Source organism: Hyla sarda, chromosome 7 (assembly GCF_029499605.1).
Source record: "Hyla sarda isolate aHylSar1 chromosome 7, aHylSar1.hap1, whole genome shotgun sequence".
Taxonomy (NCBI): Eukaryota; Metazoa; Chordata; class Amphibia; order Anura; family Hylidae; genus Hyla; species Hyla sarda.
The window spans coordinates 8,589,340-8,609,228 of record NC_079195.1 but is presented as its reverse complement, the minus strand read 5'-3'; the positions used below and the strand labels follow the sequence as shown (position 1 = coordinate 8,609,228).

General features: G+C 48.6%; 1 protein-coding gene across 1 annotated transcript in view; it reads right to left on the bottom strand.

Annotated features, from left to right (window-relative positions):
* The window catches only part of PDZD8 (PDZ domain containing 8), a 47,685-nt gene that overhangs the window by 23,137 nt on the left and 4,659 nt on the right, over window positions 1–19,889 (bottom strand). Inside the window, exons 2-3 of the mRNA XM_056529297.1 lie at window positions 16,032–16,157; window positions 14,674–14,776 (exon numbers count right to left, since the gene is read on the bottom strand). Of these exons, the coding sequence (XP_056385272.1) occupies window positions 14,674–14,776; window positions 16,032–16,157 (229 nt within the window). The remainder of the gene's footprint in view (window positions 1–14,673; window positions 14,777–16,031; window positions 16,158–19,889) is intronic.

Below are 19,889 nucleotides of genomic sequence, written 5' to 3'. Positions count from 1 at the left end.
TGTTGCAAAACTACAACTTGCAACAGCTGGAGGCACACTGGTTCGGAAACACTGACCAAATAGAACAGAACCGGATTAGGCCTCCCCCTCTGTCCCCCATTAGTGACCCCACATCTCTCAGGGGTTACATCTTCACACAATGGGGGGGGGGGGGGATCTATCAAGACTTGGGCTGAAGAAAGTTAACAAGTTGCCCATAGCAACCAATCAGATCTCTTTTTTGAAAAGGTCTGAGGAAAATGAAAGCAGCGATCTGATTGGTTGCTATGGGCAACTAGGCAACTTTTCCTCTTCTATTCCTGTTCTATTTACCTATAGAACAGAAAAACAAAGCTTGATCACATGACATACAGGATAGTGCTGCCACCTGCTGGTCACTTCACATACCAGAACAAAATAAAATACAATCAAAAAGTCCCATCAAAATGAAAGTGGCATCAATAAAAACTACAAATACAATTGGTGGCGCAAACAACAACAAAAACAACAGCAGCGTCTCATATGGTCTGTAGGGGGGAAATTGAAGAAGTGATTGTTATTAGAAAGAGAAGGGAAAAAACAAAAAACGTTATATATGTTGATTAGACACGTCATAAGTCTCCTCTATACCTCTTCCCGTGACCTCCCCCCTTGCTCTATACCTCTTCCCGTGACCTCCCCCCTTGCTCTATACCTCTTCCCGTGACCTCCCCCCTTGCTCTATACCTCTTCCCGTGACCTCCCCCCTCGCTCTATACCTCTTCCTGTGACATCCCCCCTCGCTCTATACCTCTTCCCGTGACATCCCCCCTCGCTCTATACCTCTTCCCGTGACCTCCCCCCTCGCTCTATACCTCTTCCTGTGACCTCCCCCCTCGCTCTACACCTCTTCCCATGACATCCCCCCTTGCTCTATACCTCTTCCAGTGATCTTCCCCCTTGCCCCATACCTCTTCCCGTGACATCCCCCCTGCTCAATACCTCTTCCCGTGACATCCCCCCCTCGCTCTATACCTCTTCCCGTGACCTCCCCCCTTGCTCTATACCTCTTCCCGTGACCTCCCCCCTTGCTCTATACCTCTTCCCGTGACCTCCCCCCTTGCTCTATACCTCTTCCCGTGACCTCCCCCCTGCTCTATACCTCTTCCCGTGACCTCCCCCCTTGCTCTATACCTCTTCCCGTGACCTCCCCCCTTGCTCTATACCTCTTCCCGTGACCTCCCCCCTCGCTCTATACCTCTTCCTGTGACATCCCCCCTCGCTCTATACCTCTTCCCGTGACCTCCCCCCTCGCTCTATACCTCTTCCTGTGACCTCCCCCCTCGCTCTACACCTCTTCCCATGACATCCCCCCTCGCTCTATACCTCTTCCCGTGACCTCCCCCCTCGCTCTATACCTCTTCCTGTGACATCCCCCCTCGCTCTATACCTCTTCCCGTGACATCCCCCCTCGCTCTATACCTCTTCCCGTGACATCCCCCCTCGCTCTATACCTCTTCCCGTGACCTCCCCCTCGCTCTATACCTCTTCCTGTGACCTCCCCCCTCGCTCTACACCTCTTCCCATGACATCCCCCCTTGCTCTATACCTCTTCCAGTGATCTTCCCCCTTGCCCCATACCTCTTCCCGTGACATCCCCCCTGCTCAATACCTCTTCCCGTGACATCCCCCCCTCGCTCTATACCTCTTCCCGTGACCTCCCCCCTTGCTCTATACCTCTTCCCGTGACCTCTCCCCTTGCTCTATACCTCTTCCCGTGACATCACCCCTCGCTCTATACCTCTTCCTGTGACATCCATCCGTACTCTATACCTCTTCCCGTGACATCCCCCCTGCTCTATACCTCTTCCCGTGACATTACCCCTTGCTCTATACCTCTTCCCATGACATCCCCCCCCCTTGATCTATACCTCTTCCCATGACATCCCCCCCTTGATCTATACCTCTTCCCGTGACATCCCCCTTGCTCTATACCTCATCCCATGATATCACCCCAGCTATAGAGAATAAGTGTCTGACAGAGCCCGTCCACAATAATCTACCCAGCACACCGGCTTCCTCTATGCATAGAGCTGTGTTGACCGCTGCACGAAGCAATCGTCAACATCCTCCCACCTATATCTCCCCCCCGATCGGACACTTATCTTCCTATCTTGTCAAAAGGGAATACGTTGTTCGGGAGCTCCATTTCACGGACTCCACTCTCACCTGGCTTTCTTCCTACATCTCTGACCGCTTCTTCAGGGTCTCATTTTCGGCTCTACTTCCTAAGTGATCAGTCCTGGGTCCTCTCCTCTTTTCTCTCTACACATCCCCATTGACCAAACGATGAGTAGATTTTGTCTCCGGTATGCTGATGCAACTGAGTTATATAGCTTACTCTGCTTTATACCTCTTCCCGTGACATCACCCCTCGCTCTATACCTCTTCCCGTGACATCACCCCTCGCTCTATACCTCTTCCCGTGACATCACCCCTCGCTCTATACCTCTTCCCGTGACATCACCCCTCGCTCTATACCTCTTCCCGTGACATCACCCCTCGCTCTATACCTCTTCCCGTGACATCACCCCTGCTCTATACCTCTTCCCGTGACATCACCCCTCGCTCTATACCTCTTCCCGTGACATCACCCCTCGCTCTATACCTCTTCCCGTGACATCACCCCTCGCTCTATACCTCTTCCCGTGACATCACCCATGCTCTATTACCATGGAAGGAGAGTGACAGGAGGCACTCGTGGATGCAACACGTAAATTTATTTAGGTACAGTCACCGGATGCAACAAAGTCAACAAGCCGTTTCAAGCTACATGCACTTTTTCATGACCTGGTCCTGAATAAGCGCATGTAGCGTGAAACGGCTTGTTGACTTTGTTGCATCCTGTGACTGTACCTGAATAAATTTACGTGTTGCATCCACGAGTGCCTCCTGTCACACTCCTTCCATGGTATTGGATCTTCTATTTATTCCTGGGATTGAGCACCGTGAATACACGACTACCTGGAATCCTGAATTTGGTTGCAGTTCACACCACCTCCAGCAATTGGGCGGCAGTGCAGGCTTTCTGCTTTTTTTGCAAAACAGTTACCAATGCTCTATACCTCTTCCCGTGACATCACCAATGCTCTATACCTCTTCCCGTGACATCACCAATGCTCTATACCTCTTCCCGTGACATCACCAATGCTCTATACCTCTTCCCGTGACATCACCAATGCTCTATACCTCTTCCCGTGACATCACCAATGCTCTATACCTCTTCCCGTGACATCACCAATGCTCTATACATCTTCCCGTGACATCACCAATGCTCTATTCCTCTTCCCGTGACATCACCAATGCTCTATACCTCTTCCCGTGACATCACCAATGCTCTATACCTCTTCCCGTGACATCACCAATGCTCTATACCTCTTCCCGTGACATCACCAATGCTCTATACCTCTTCCCGTGACATCACCAATGCTCTATACCTCTTCCCGTGACATCACCAATGCTCTATACCTCTTCCCGTGACATCACCAATGCTCTATACCTCTTCCCGTTACATCACCAATGCTCTATACCTCTTCCCGTGACATCACCAATGCTCTATACCTCTTCCCATGACATCACCAATGCTCTATACCTCTTCCCATGACATCACCAATGCTCTATACCTCTTCCCGTGACATCACCAATGCTCTATACATCTTCCCGTGACATCATCAATGCTCTATTCCTCTTCCTGTGACATCACCAATGCTCTATACCTCTTCCCGTGACATCACCAATGCTCTATACCTCTTCCCATGACATCACCAATGCTCTATACCTCTTCCCATGACATCACCTCTGCACTTATCCAAAATACCAGCAACTGTATCAGCTGCCTTAACCTCTTAAGGACCCAGGACGTACGGGGACGTCCCCGCACCCTGGGATTTAAGGACCCAGGATGTCCACGTAGGTCCTGGCGTTTTCCGGTCCCTGACACGCGCCAGGCAGAGATCGGAAGCGGATGCCTGCTGAAATGCTTCAGCAGGCATCCAGGGCAAACACCGAAGGGGGCCATGTAGGCCCCCCATGTCGGCGATCGCCGCAAATCGCAAGGGAAATCGCCCTTGCGATCTGCGGCGATACAGGGCTGATCGAGTCTCTGGGACCCGACCGCCCGGTAATTTTGTAGTATTTTGTAGGAGGCAAGCCTCCTCCTATACCCTGCGATCCGTCGGTTAGTTAACTGACCAATCGCAGGGGGGGGGCGGGGCGGTTACTTCCTCCCGCCCTGTCCGGCCCCTGGAAGTCCGGAGAGAATGGGAGGAAGACCGGAGGACTGCTGGGGCCCGGCCCCGGTATTTACCTCGTCGCTGAAGACCCGGATCCCGGCGGCGCAGACGGCAGCGGTGGCGACAGGTGAGTTGATCTTCGGCGGCGTTGCGGGACCTTTGCAAAAGTCCAGACCGCCGTAAAGCGATCTGGACTGCTCCATCTGGTCCCCTTACACTACAACTCCCAGCATGCCCAGACAGCCCTTGGCGTCTGGGCATGCTGGGAGTTGCAGTTTTGCAACATCTGGAGTTCCACAGTTTGGAGACCACTGTACCCTTCCAGATGTTGCAAACCTACACATCCTCAGCATGCCCTTACTGTCCAGGCATGCTGGGAGTTGTAGTTCTGTAACATCTGGCCCTTCAGATGTTGCAGAACTACAACTCCCAGCATGCCTGGACAGTTTTGGCATACTGGGAGTTGTAGTTTTGCAACATCTGGAAGGGCACAGATTGGGAACCACTGTATTAGTGGTCTGCAAACTGTAGTCCTCCAGATGTTGCAAAACTACAACTCCAAGCATGCTGGGAGTTGTAGTTCGGCAACATCTGGCTCTAAAGATGTTGCCGAACTACTACTCCCAGCATGCCTGAGAATGTTTGGGAGTTGTGGTTTTGCAACGACTGGAGGCACACTGGTTGGCAAACATTGTCTGTTTCCTAACTCAGTGTTTCCCAACCCGTGTGCCTCCAGCTGTTGCAAAACTATAACTACCAGCATGCACTGATACTGTGCATGCTGGGAGTTGTAGTGTTGCAACATCTGGAGGCTCCCCCCCCCTGTGAATGTACAGGATACACTCACATGGGCAGGGGGCTTACGGTATCAGGCAGCAAGCTTGCGATGCAGCAAATTTTGCGCGGCAGCTCAAACTCGCAGCGGGAAACTCGTAATCCCCCGCCCGTGTGACTGTACCCTAAAAACACTAGACTAACAAAATAAAATAAAAAAGTTAAAAACACTACATATACACATACCCCTACACAGCCCCCCTCCCCAATAAAAATGAAAAACGTATTGTACGGCATGGTTTCCAAAATGGAGCCTCCAGCTGTTGCAAAACAACAACTCCCAGTATTGCCGGACAGCCGTTGACTGTCCAAGCATGCTGGGAGTTTTGCAACAGCTGGAGGCACCCTGTTTGGGAATCACTGGCGTTGAATACTCCTATGACCACCCCTATGCAAATCCCTAATTCAGGCCTCAAATGCGCATGGCGCTCTCACTTCGGAGCCCTGTCGTATTTCAAGGCAACAGTTTAGGGTCACATATGGGGTATCGCCGTACTCGGGAGAAATTGCCTAACAAATTTTGGGGTGTATTTTCTCGTTTCACCCCTTATGAAAAGGTGAAGTTGGGGTCTACACCAGCATGTTAGTGTAAAAAAATACATTTTTTACACTAACATGCTGGTGTTGCCTTATACTTTTCATTTTGACAAGAGGTAAAAGGGAAAAAAGCCCCCCAAAATTTGTAACGCAATTTCTCCCGAGTACGGAGATACCACATATGTGGGCGCAAAGTGCTCTGGGGGCGCACAACAAGGCTCAGAAGGAAGAGTGCACCATGTACATTTGAGGTGATTTGCACAGGGGTGGCTGATTGTTACAGCGGTTTTGACAAACGCAAAAAAAAACAAAAAACACATGTGACCCCATTTCGAAAACTACACCCCTCACGGAATGTAATGAGGGGTGCAGTGAGAATTTACACCCCACTGGTGTCTGACAGATCTTTGGAACAGTGGGCTGTGCAAATTAAAAATTTTGTACAGCCCACTGTTCCAAAGATCTGACAGACACCAGTGGGGGGGTAAATGCTCACAGTACCCCTTGTTACATTCCTCAAGGGGTCTAGTTTCCAAAATGGTATGCCATGTGGGGGTTATTTTGCTGTCCTGGCACCATAGAGGCTTCCTAAATGCGACATGCTCCCCCAGCAAAATTTGCTTTCAAAAAGCCAAATATGACTCCTCTTCTGAGCATTGTAGTTCGCCCGTAGTGCACTTCAGGTCAACTTATGGGGTACCTCCATACTCAGAAGAGATGGGGTTACAAATTTTAGGGGGTATTTTCTGCTATTAACCCTTGCAAAAATTTGAAATTTGGGGGGGGAAAACATTTTAGTGAAATTTATTTTTTATTTTTTTACATATGCAAAAGTCGTAAAACACCTGTGGGGCATTAAGGCTCACTTTATTCCTTGTTACGTTCCTCAAGGGGTCTAGTTTCCAAAATGGTATGCCATGTGTTTTTTTTTTGCTGTTCTGGCACTATAGGGGCTTCCTAAATGTGACATGCCCCCCAAAAACCATTTGTCGCTCCTTCCCTTCTGAGCCCTCTACTGCGCCCGCCGAACACTTTACATAGACATATGAGGTATGTGCTTACTCGAGAGAAATTGGGCTACAAATACAAGTATAAATTTTCTCCTATTACCCCTTGTAAAAATAAAAAAATTGGGTCTACAAGAACATGCGAGTGTAAAAAAAATCAAGATTGTGAATTTTCTCCTTCACTTTGTTGCTATTCCTGTGAAACACCTAAAGGGTTAAAACGCTGACTGAATGTCATTTTGAATACTTTGGGGGGTGCAGTTTTTATAATGGGGTCATTTGTGGGGTATTTCTAATAGGAAGACCCTTCAAATCCACTTCAAAACTGAACTGGTCCCTGAAAAATAGTGAGTTTGGAAATTTTGTGAAAAATTGGAAAATTGCTGCTGAACTTTGAAGCCCTCTGGTGTCTACCAAAAGTAAAAACTCAAATTTTATGATGCAAACATAAAGTTGACATATTGTATATGTGAACAAAAAAAAAATAAATGGAATATCCATTTTCCTTACAAGCAGAGAGCTTCAAAGTTAGAAAAATGCAAAATTTTTTAATTTTTCATCAAATTTTGGGATTTTTCACCAAGAAAAGGATGCAAGTTACCACAAAATGTTACCACTTTGTTAAAGAAGAATATGTCACGAAAAAACAAATCTCGGAATCAGAATGATAACTAAAAGCATTCCAGAGTTATTAATGTTTAAAGTGACAGTGGTCAGATGTGCAAAAAAAAATGGCCGGGTCCTAAGGTGTAAAATGGCCTGGTCCTTAAGGGGTTAAACATGTCCTCCCTATATATGAAACTAAATCTTTCAAAAACTGACTAATCTCTTGTGATCAGGATCCTCACTCCTCATAGACTGTAATCTCTTGTGATCGGGGTCCTCACTCCTCAGACTAATCTCTTGTGATCAGGATCCTCACTCCCCATAGACTGTAGTCTCTTGTGATCAGGACCCTCACTCCTCATAGACTGTAGTCTCTTGTGATCAGGACCCTCACTCCTCATAGACTGTAATCTCTTGTGATCAGGACCCTCACTCCTCATAGACTGTAATCTCTTGTGATCAGGATCCTCACTCCTCATAGACTAATCTCTTGTGATCAGGACCCTCACTCCTCATAGACTGTAATCTCTTGTGATCAGGACCCTCACTCCTCATAGACTAATCTCGTGATCAGGACCCTCACTCCTCATAGACTGTAGTCTCTTGTGATCAGGACCCTCACTCCTCATAGACTAATCTCCTGTGATCAGGACCCTCACTCCTCATAGACTGTAATCTCTTGTGATCAGGATCCTCACTCCTCATAGACTGTAATCTCTTGTGATCAGGACCCTCACTCCTCATAGACTGTAATCTCTTGTGATCAGGACCCTCACTCCTCATAGACTGTAATATCTTGTGATCAGGATCCTCACTCCTCATAGACTGTAATCTCTTGTGATCAGGACCCTCACTCCTCATAGACTGTAATCTCTTGTGATCAGGATCCTCACTCCTCATAGACTGTAATCTCCTGTGATCAGGATCCTCACTCCTCAGACTGTAATCTCTTGTGATCAGGGTCCTCACTCCTCAGACTAATCTCTTGTGATCAGGACCCTCACTCCTCATAGACTGTAGTCTCTTGTGATCAGGACCCTCACTCCTCATAGACAGTAATCTCTTGTGATCAGGATCCTCACTCCTCATAGACTGTAATCTCTTGTGATCAGGATCCTCACTCCTCATAGACTGTAATCTCTTGTGATCAGGATCCTCACTCCTCATAGACTGTAATCTCTTGTGATCAGGATCCTCACTCCTCATAGACTGTAATCTCTTGTGATCAGGACCCTCACTCCTCATAGACTGTAATCTCTTGTGATCAGGATCCTCACTCCTCATAGACTGTAATCTCTTGTGATCAGGACCCTCACTCCTCATAGACTGTAATCTCTTGTGATCAGGATCCTCACTCCTCATAGACTGTAATCTCTTGTGATCAGGACCCTCACTTCCCATAGACTGTAATCTCCTGTGATCAGGATCCTCACTCCTCATAGACTGTAATCTCTTGTGATCAGGATCCTCACTCCTCATAGACTGTAATCTCTTGTGATCAGGACCCTCACTCCTCATAGACTGTAATCTCTTGTGATCAGGATCCTCACTCCTCATAGACTGTAATCTCTTGTGATCAGGACCCTCACTCCTCATAGACTGTAATCTCTTGTGATCAGGATCCTCACTCCTCATAGACTGTAATCTCCTGTGATCAGGATCCTCACTCCTCAGACTGTAATCTCTTGTGATCAGGGTCCTCACTCCTCAGACTAATCTCTTGTGATCAGGACCCTCACTCCTCATAGACTGTAGTCTCTTGTGATCAGGACCCTCACTCCTCATAGACAGTAATCTCTTGTGATCAGGATCCTCACTCCTCATAGACTGTAATCTCTTGTGATCAGGATCCTCACTCCTCATAGACTGTAATCTCTTGTGATCAGGATCCTCACTCCTCATAGACTGTAATCTCTTGTGATCAGGACCCTCACTTCCCATAGACTGTAATCTCCTGTGATCAGGATCCTCACTCCTCATAGACTGTAATCTCTTGTGATCAGGATCCTCACTCCTCATAGACTGTAATCTCTTGTGATCAGGACCCTCACTCCTCATAGACTGTAATCTCTTGTGATCAGGATCCTCACTCCTCATAGACTGTAATCTCTTGTGATCAGGACCCTCACTCCTCATAGACTGTAATCTCTTGTGATCAGGATCCTCACTCCTCATAGACTGTAATCTCCTGTGATCAGGATCCTCACTCCTCAGACTGTAATCTCTTGTGATCAGGGTCCTCACTCCTCAGACTAATCTCTTGTGATCAGGACCCTCACTCCTCATAGACTGTAGTCTCTTGTGATCAGGACCCTCACTCCTCATAGACAGTAATCTCTTGTGATCAGGATCCTCACTCCTCATAGACTGTAATCTCTTGTGATCAGGATCCTCACTCCTCATAGACTGTAATCTCTTGTGATCAGGACCCTCACTCCTCATAGACTGTAATCTCTTGTGATCAGGATCCTCACTCCTCATAGACTGTAATCTCTTGTGATCAGGACCCTCACTCCTCATAGACTGTAATCTCTTGTGATCAGGATCCTCACTCCTCATAGACTGTAATCTCCTGTGATCAGGATCCTCACTCCTCAGACTGTAATCTCTTGTGATCAGGGTCCTCACTCCTCAGACTAATCTCTTGTGATCAGGACCCTCACTCCTCATAGACTGTAGTCTCTTGTGATCAGGACCCTCACTCCTCATAGACAGTAATCTCTTGTGATCAGGATCCTCACTCCTCATAGACTGTAATCTCTTGTGATCAGGATCCTCACTCCTCATAGACTGTAATCTCTTGTGATCAGGACCCTCACTTCCCATAGACTGTAATCTCTTGTGATCAGGACCCTCAGTCCTCATAGACTGTAATCTCTTGTGATCAGGATCCTCACTCCTCATAGACTGTAATCTCTTGTGATCAGGACCCTCACTCCTCATAGACTGTAATCTCTTGTGATCAGGATCCTCACTCCTCATAGACTGTAATCTCCTGTGATCAGGATCCTCACTCCTCAGACTGTAATCTCTTGTGATCAGGGTCCTCACTCCTCAGACTAATCTCTTGTGATCAGGACCCTCACTCCTCATAGACTGTAGTCTCTTGTGATCAGGACCCTCACTCCTCATAGACAGTAATCTCTTGTGATCAGGATCCTCACTCCTCATAGACTGTAATCTCTTGTGATCAGGATCCTCACTCCTCATAGACTGTAATCTCTTGTGATCAGGATCCTCACTCCTCATAGACTGTAATCTCTTGTGATCAGGATCCTCACTCCTCATAGACTGTAATCTCTTGTGATCAGGACCCTCACTCCTCATAGACTGTAATCTCTTGTGATCAGGATCCTCACTCCTCATAGACTGTAATCTCTTGTGATCAGGACCCTCACTCCTCATAGACTGTAATCTCTTGTGATCAGGATCCTCACTCCTCATAGACTGTAATCTCTTGTGATCAGGACCCTCACTTCCCATAGACTGTAATCTCCTGTGATCAGGATCCTCACTCCTCATAGACTGTAATCTCTTGTGATCAGGATCCTCACTCCTCATAGACTGTAATCTCTTGTGATCAGGACCCTCACTCCTCATAGACTGTAATCTCTTGTGATCAGGATCCTCACTCCTCATAGACTGTAATCTCCTGTGATCAGGATCCTCACTCCTCAGACTGTAATCTCTTGTGATCAGGGTCCTCACTCCTCAGACTAATCTCTTGTGATCAGGACCCTCACTCCTCATAGACTGTAGTCTCTTGTGATCAGGACCCTCACTCCTCATAGACAGTAATCTCTTGTGATCAGGATCCTCACTCCTCATAGACTGTAATCTCTTGTGATCAGGATCCTCACTCCTCATAGACTGTAATCTCTTGTGATCAGGATCCTCACTCCTCATAGACTGTAATCTCTTGTGATCAGGACCCTCACTTCCCATAGACTGTAATCTCCTGTGATCAGGATCCTCACTCCTCATAGACTGTAATCTCTTGTGATCAGGATCCTCACTCCTCATAGACTGTAATCTCTTGTGATCAGGACCCTCACTCCTCATAGACTGTAATCTCTTGTGATCAGGATCCTCACTCCTCATAGACTGTAATCTCTTGTGATCAGGACCCTCACTCCTCATAGACTGTAATCTCTTGTGATCAGGATCCTCACTCCTCATAGACTGTAATCTCCTGTGATCAGGATCCTCACTCCTCAGACTGTAATCTCTTGTGATCAGGGTCCTCACTCCTCAGACTAATCTCTTGTGATCAGGACCCTCACTCCTCATAGACTGTAGTCTCTTGTGATCAGGACCCTCACTCCTCATAGACAGTAATCTCTTGTGATCAGGATCCTCACTCCTCATAGACTGTAATCTCTTGTGATCAGGATCCTCACTCCTCATAGACTGTAATCTCTTGTGATCAGGACCCTCACTCCTCATAGACTGTAATCTCTTGTGATCAGGATCCTCACTCCTCATAGACTGTAATCTCTTGTGATCAGGACCCTCACTCCTCATAGACTGTAATCTCTTGTGATCAGGATCCTCACTCCTCATAGACTGTAATCTCCTGTGATCAGGATCCTCACTCCTCAGACTGTAATCTCTTGTGATCAGGGTCCTCACTCCTCAGACTAATCTCTTGTGATCAGGACCCTCACTCCTCATAGACTGTAGTCTCTTGTGATCAGGACCCTCACTCCTCATAGACAGTAATCTCTTGTGATCAGGATCCTCACTCCTCATAGACTGTAATCTCTTGTGATCAGGATCCTCACTCCTCATAGACTGTAATCTCTTGTGATCAGGACCCTCACTTCCCATAGACTGTAATCTCCTGTGATCAGGATCCTCACTCCTCATAGACTGTAATCTCTTGTGATCAGGATCCTCACTCCTCATAGACTGTAATCTCTTGTGATCAGGACCCTCACTCCTCATAGACTGTAATCTCTTGTGATCAGGATCCTCACTCCTCATAGACTGTAATCTCCTGTGATCAGGATCCTCACTCCTCAGACTGTAATCTCTTGTGATCAGGGTCCTCACTCCTCAGACTAATCTCTTGTGATCAGGACCCTCACTCCTCATAGACTGTAGTCTCTTGTGATCAGGACCCTCACTCCTCATAGACAGTAATCTCTTGTGATCAGGATCCTCACTCCTCATAGACTGTAATCTCTTGTGATCAGGATCCTCACTCCTCATAGACTGTAATCTCTTGTGATCAGGATCCTCACTCCTCATAGACTGTAATCTCTTGTGATCAGGATCCTCACTCCTCATAGACTGTAATCTCTTGTGATCAGGACCCTCACTCCTCATAGACTGTAATCTCTTGTGATCAGGACCCTCACTCCTCATAGACTGTAATCTCTTGTGATCAGGACCCTCACTCCTCATAGACTGTAATCTCTTGTGATCAGGATCCTCACTCCTCATAGACTGTAATCTCTTGTGATCAGGACCCTCACTTCCCATAGACTGTAATCTCCTGTGATCAGGATCCTCACTCCTCATAGACTGTAATCTCTTGTGATCAGGATCCTCACTCCTCATAGACTGTAATCTCTTGTGATCAGGACCCTCACTCCTCATAGACTGTAATCTCTTGTGATCAGGATCCTCACTCCTCATAGACTGTAATCTCTTGTGATCAGGACCCTCACTCCTCATAGACTGTAATCTCTTGTGATCAGGACCCTCACTCCTCATAGACTGTAATCTCTTGTGATCAGGATCCTCACTCCTCATAGACTGTAATCTCTTGTGATCAGGATCCTCACTCCTCATAGACTGTAATCTCTTGTGATCAGGACCCTCACTCCTCATAGACTGTAATCTCTTGTGATCAGGATCCTCACTCCTCATAGACTAATCTCTTGTCATCAGGATCCTCACTCCTCATAGACTGTAATCTCTTGTGATCAGGGTCCTCACTCCCCATAGACTGTAATCTCTTGTGATCAGGACCCTCACTCCTCATAGACTGTAATCTCTTGTGATCAGGACCCTCACTCCTCAGACTAATCTCGTGATCAGGACCCTCACTCCTCATAGACTGTAGTCTCTTGTGATCAGGACCCTCACTCCTCATAGACTGTAATCTCCTGTGATCAGGACCCTCACTCCTCATAGACTGTAATCTCTTGTGATCAGGACCCTCACTCCTCAGACTGTAGTCTCTTGTGATCAGGACCCTCACTCCTCATAGACTGTAATCTCTTGTGATCAGGATCCTCACTCCTCATAGACTGTAATCTCTTGTGATCAGGACCCTCACTCCTCATAGACTGTAATCTCTTGTGATCAGGACCCTCACTCCTCATAGACTGTAATCTGTTGTGATCAGGGTCCTCACTCCTCATAGACTGTAATCTCTTGTGATCAGGACCCTCACTCCTCAGACTGTAATCTCTTGTGATCAGGGTCCTCACTCCTCATAGACTGTAATCTCTTGTGATCAGGACCCTCACTCCTCATATAGACTGTAATCTCTTGTGATCAGGGTCCTCACTCCTCATAGACTGTAGTCTCTTGTGATCAGGACCCTCACTCCTCATAGACTGTAATCTCTTGTGATCAGGACCCTCACTCCTCACACTGTAATCTCTTGTGATCAGGATCCTCACTCCTCATAGACTGTAATCTCCTGTGATCAGGATCCTCACTCCTCATAGACTGTAATCTCCTGTGATCAGGATCCTCACTCCTCATAGACTGTAATCTCTTGTGATCAGGATCCTCACTCCTCATAGACTGTAATCTCTTGTGATCAGGATCCTCACTCCTCATAGACTAATCTCTTGTGATCAGGACCCTCACTCCTCAGACTGTAATCTCTTGTGATCAGGGTCCTCACTCCTCAGACTAATCTCTTGTGATCAGGACCCTCACTCCTCATAGACTGTAGTCTCTTGTGATCAGGATCCTCACTCCTCATAGACTGTAATCTCTTGTGATCAGGTCCTCACTCCTCATAGACTGTAATCTCTTGTGATCAGGACCCTCACTCCTCATAGACTGTAGTCTCTTGTGATCAGGATCCTCACTCCTCATAGACTAATCTCTTGTGATCAGGACCCTCACTCCTCAGACTGTAATCTCTTGTGATCAGGGTCCTCACTCCTCAGACTGTAATCTCTTGTGATCAGGACCCTCACTCCTCATAGACTGTAATCTCTTGTGATCAGGGTCCTCACTCCTCATAGACTGTAATCTCTTGTGATCAGGATCCTCACTCCTCACAGACTGTAATCTCTTGTGATCAGGACCCTCACTCCTCATAGACTGTAATCTCTTGTGATCAGGACCCTCATTCCCCATAGACTGTAATCTCTTGTGATCTGGGCCAGGCAGTAAGGAGCCCATCATCAGGTAGTAGGCAGCAGCCTCAAGCGCAGAGCCCCTGGGGGCCGGAGAGCGTCTCTTACCGTCTTGATGGAGGTCCTGGTCTTCTCCTTCCAGGGGGCACTGCTGATCTCCAGGGTGCAGTGAATGAAGGTTTCCTGGTCATAGGAGCCAAAGATCAGGAGCCTGGAGGAGAAAAAAGGAGGGGTCAGAGGTCATTAACCCCTTAAGGACACAGGGTTTTTGCACTTTCATTTTTTCCTCCTTACCTTTAAAAAAAATCATAACTCAATTTTGCACCTAAAAATCCATAGGATTGCTTATTTTTTTGCGCCACCAATTCTACTTTGTAATGACATCAGTCATTTTAAACTAACACTGCACACACCGATCTCTTACATTGATCATTGTCATCCCATAGGGGGCTATAACAATGCACACACTGATCTTTTACATTGATCAATGGTTTCTCATAGGAAACCATTGATCGATGATTCTGCAGCTTGACTGCTCATACCTGGATCTCAGGCTTTGAGCAGTCATTCGGCGATGGTTAACGCAGGAAGCAGGTAAGGACCCTCCTTGTGTCTGTCAGCTGTCCGGGACGCCGCGATTTCGCCACAGCAGTCCCGAACAGCCACGGAGCTAGACGGAAGTACTTTACTTTCACTTTAGACGCAGCGATTAACCTTGAACGACGCGTCTAAAAGGTTAATATCGTGCGGCACCGCGATCAGTGCCATACACTATTAGCCACGGGTCCCCGCGTTATACAAAGGTAGCAGACTGAGCCCTTATAGGGTTAAGGAGTAGAATGGAGGGGGGGGGGGGGGGGGCGGAAATCATGGAGAAAGGGGGGGGGGGTTTAGAGGCCAAAAAGGAGAGAAACAGAAAAATCACCACCCCCAAAACTACTGCATTACTACAGCTGGGGCTCCCCCATTCTGGAGGATCAGCCGTGTATTACTGCAGCTGGGACTCCCCATTCTGTAGGACTGAGATCAGCTGTGTATTACTACAGTCTGCTGCAGTGCATTGTGGGAGAGGTAGTGTTTGTACAACAGCAGAAGGGCTACAGTGAGAATCATTGCACACAGGTGGTACAGACAGGGGGCAGTAGTGAGCTCCATACAATGATGACTGCTGCACCAACACCTGCAGGGGGGGGGGGGGGGGGGGAGAGGGTCAGGACGTCATGGTCTGAATATCAGCCATGAAATATTAATGGAGGAGACACCAGACTCTGCCTGGGGGACAATGGAGGAGCAGCTGGTGCCCGCCGCGCCAGGTAACCAATCCCTCCACCCACACAATGGCTGAGCCGCGGGCGGGAGAGACGCTGATGAGATTACCGAGAGCTCCACCGATCAATATTAACCATATTCCCCCCACGCCAGGTGCTTAACCCTTACAGCGCTGCCCGGCCTTGAGGACCCCGCACCTGCTGCAGTCCATCACAGACACCTTCAGACGCCCCTCGGTCAGGCCCAGGTCCTGCAGCGACAGCGGCCGATCCTCCATGTCCTCCGCCGGTGGCACCACCTGCATCGGGAAGAACGGCTTGTACCTGGAGGAGAACAGAGATGAAAGTGTTAATGTCCTTTAAATAAACACACAGATCAATAGAGCGGAACATCAACAAGACTCAGGTCAAAGGTCAACAGGCGTTTGCTACAATGTATCAGTCTGTCATATAGAGAACTTGTATACAGCCCGGGGGTGACAGCTCGTCCACATAAACACAAATACTGCTCAATATAATAAAGGTAACACTAAGATAACACATCGTAGATCTGAATGAACTAATCGTATGAAATACTTTCCTCTTTACATAGTTGAATGCGCTGACAACAAAATCACAAAAAAATTATCAATGGAAATCATTAACCCATGGGGGTCTGGATATGGAGTCACACTCAAAATCACAGAGGAAAACCCCACTACAGGCTGATCCAACTTTATGTAATGTCCTTAATACAAGTCCAAATGTGGCTCAGTAGTGTGTGTGGCCTCCACGTGCCCGTATGACCTCCCTACAACGCCTGGGCATGCTCCTGATGAGGTGGAGGATGGTCTCCTTAGGGATGTCCTCCCAGACCTGGACTAAAGCATCCGCCAACTCCTGGACAGTCTGTGGTGGATGAAGCGAGACGTCCCAGATGTGCTCAATCGGATTCAGGGGAACGGGCGGCCAGTCCATAGCATCAATGTCTTCCTCTTGTAGGAACTGCTGACACACTCCAGCCACATGAGGTCTAGCATTGTCTTGTATTAGGAGGAACCCACGGCCAACCGCACCAGCATATGGTCTCACAAGGGGTCTGAGGGTCCCATCTCGGTACCTAATGGCAGTCAGGCTACCTCTGGCAAGTACATGGAGAGCTGTGCGGCCCCCCAAAGAAATGCCACCCCACACCATTACTGACCCACCGCCAAACCGGTCATGCTGGAGGATGTTGCAGGCAGCAGAACATTCTCCACGGCGTCTCCAGAATGTCACATGTGCTCAGTGTGAACCTGCTTTCATCTGTGAAGAGCACAGGGCGCCAGTGGGGAATTTTCCAATCTTGGTGTTCTCTGGCAAATGCCAAACATTCTGCACGGTGTTGGGCTATAAGCACAACCCCCACCTGTGGACGTCGGGCCCTCATGGATGGTGATGCCGGGGGTTGTAGTACCTGATCTTGTAGTTGGGCAGGGTGATGCCGGGGGTTGTAGTACCTGATCTTGTAGTTGGGCAGGGTGATGCCGGGGGTTGTAGTACCTGGCCCTGTAGTGATGCCGGGAGTTGTAGTACCTGATCTTGTAGTTGGGCAGGGTGATGCCGGGAGTTGTAGTACCTGATCTTGTAGTTGGGCAGGGTGATGCCGGGGGTTATAGTACCTGATCTTGTAGTTGGGCAGGGTGATGCCGGGGGTTGTAGTACCTGATCTTGTAGTTGGGCAGGGTGATGCCGGGAGTTGTAGTACCTGATCTTGTAGTTGGGCAGGGTGATGCCGGGAGTTGTAGTACCTGATCTTGTAGTTGGGCAGGGTGATGCCGGGAGTTGTAGTACCTGATCTTGTAGTTGGGCAGGGTGATGCCGGGAGTTGTAGTACCTGATCTTGTAGTTGGGCAGGGTGATGCCGGGAGTTGTAGTACCTGATCTTGTAGTTGGGCAGGGTGATGCCGGGAGTTGTAGTACCTGATCTTGTAGTTGGGCAGGGTGATGCCGGGAGTTGTAGTACCTGATCTTGTAGTTGGGCAGGGTGATGCCGGGAGTTGTAGTACCTGATCTTGTAGTTGGGCAGGGTGATGCAGGGAGTTGTAGTACCTGATCTTGTAGTTGGGCAGGGTGATGCCGGGAGTTGTAGTACCTGATCTTGTAGTTGGGCAGGGTGATGCCGGGAGTTGTAGTACCTGATCTTGTAGTTGGGCAGGGTGATGCTGGGAGTTGTAGTACCTGATCTTGTAGTTGGGCAGGGTGATGCTGGGAGTTTTAGTACCTGATCTTGTAGTTGGGCAGGGTGATGCTGGGGGTTGTAGTACCTGGCCCTGTAGTGATGCTGGGAGTTGTAGTACCTGAACTTGTAGTTGGGCAGGGTGATGCTGGGGGTTGTAGTACCTGGCCCTGTAGTGATGCTGGGAGTTGTAGTACCTGATCTTGTAGTTGGGCAGGGTGATGCTGGGGGTTGTAGTACCTGATCTTGTAGTTGGGCAGGGTGATGCTGGGGGTTGTAGTACCTGGCCCTGTAGTGATGCTGGGAGTTGTAGTACCTGATCTTGTAGTTGGGCAGGGTGATGCTGGGGGTTGTAGTACCTGGCCCTGTAGTGATGCTGGGAGTTGTAGTACCTGATCTTGTAGTTGGGCAGGGTGATGCTGGGAGTTGTAGTACCTGATCTTGTAGTTGGGCAGGGTGATGCTGGGGGTTGTAGTACCTGGCCCTGTAGTGATGCTGGGAGTTGTAGTACCTGATCTTGTAGGTGGGCAGGGTGATGCTGGGGGTTGTAGTACCGGGCCCTGTAGTGATGCTGGGAGTTGTAGTACCTGATCTTGTAGTTGGGCAGGGTGATGCTGGGGGTTGTAGTACCTGGCCCTGTAGTGATGCTGGGAGTTGTAGTACCTGATCTTGTAGTTGGGCAGGGTGATGCTGGGGGTTGTAGTACCTGGCCCTGTAGTGATGCTGGGAGTTGTAGTACCTGATCTTGTAGTTGGGCAGGGTGATGATGGGGGTTGTAGTACCTGGCCTTGTAGTGATGCTGGGAGTTGTAGTACCTGATCTTGTAGTTGGGCAGGGTGATGCTGGGAGTTGTAGTACCTGATCTTGTAGTTGGGCAGGGTGATGCTGGGGGTTGTAGTACCTGGCCCTGTAGTGATGCTGGGAGTTGTAGTACCTGATCTTGTAGGTGGGCAGGGTGATGCTGGGGGTTGTAGTACCTGATCTTGTAGTTGGGCAGGGTGATGCTGGGGGTTGTAGTACCTGATCTTGTAGTTGGGCAGGGTAATGCTGGGGGTTGTAGTACCTGGCCCTGTAGTGATGCTGGGGGTTGTAGTACCTGATCTTGTAGTTGGGCATGGTGATGCTGGGGGTTGTAGTACCTGATCTTGTAGTTGGGCAGGGTGATGCCGGGAGTTGTAGTACCTGATCTTGTAGTTGGGCAGGGTGATGCTGGGGGTTGTAGTACCTGGCCCTGTAGTGATGCTGGGAGTTGTAGTACCTGATCTTGTAGTTGGGCAGGGTGATGCTGGGAGTTGTAGTACCTCATCTTGTAGTTGGGCAGGGTGATGCTGGGGGTTGTAGTACCTGGCCCTGTAGTGATGCTGGGAGTTGTAGTACCTGATCTTGTAGGTGGGCAGGGTGATGCTGGGGGTTGTAGTACCTGATCTTGTAGTTGGGCAGGGTGATGCTGGGGGTTGTAGTACCTGATCTTGTAGTTGGGCAGGGTGATGCTGGGGGTTGTAGTACCTGATCTTGTAGTTGGGCAGGGTGATGCTGGGGGTTGTAGTACCTGATCTTGTAGTTGGGCAGGGTGATGCTGGGAGTTGTAGTACCTGGCCCTGTAGTGATGCTGGGAGTTGTAGTACCTGATCTTGTAGTTGAGGAGGGTGATGCTGGGGGTTGTAGTACCTGGCCCTGTAGTGATGCTGGGAGTTGTAGTACCTGATCTTGTAGGTGGGCAGGGTGATGCTGGGGGTTGTAGTACCTGATCTTGTAGTTGGGCAGGGTGATGCTGGGGGTTGTAGTACCTGGCCCTGTAGTGATGCTGGGAGTTGTAGTACCTGATCTTGTAGTTGGGCAGGGTGATGCTGGGGGTTGTA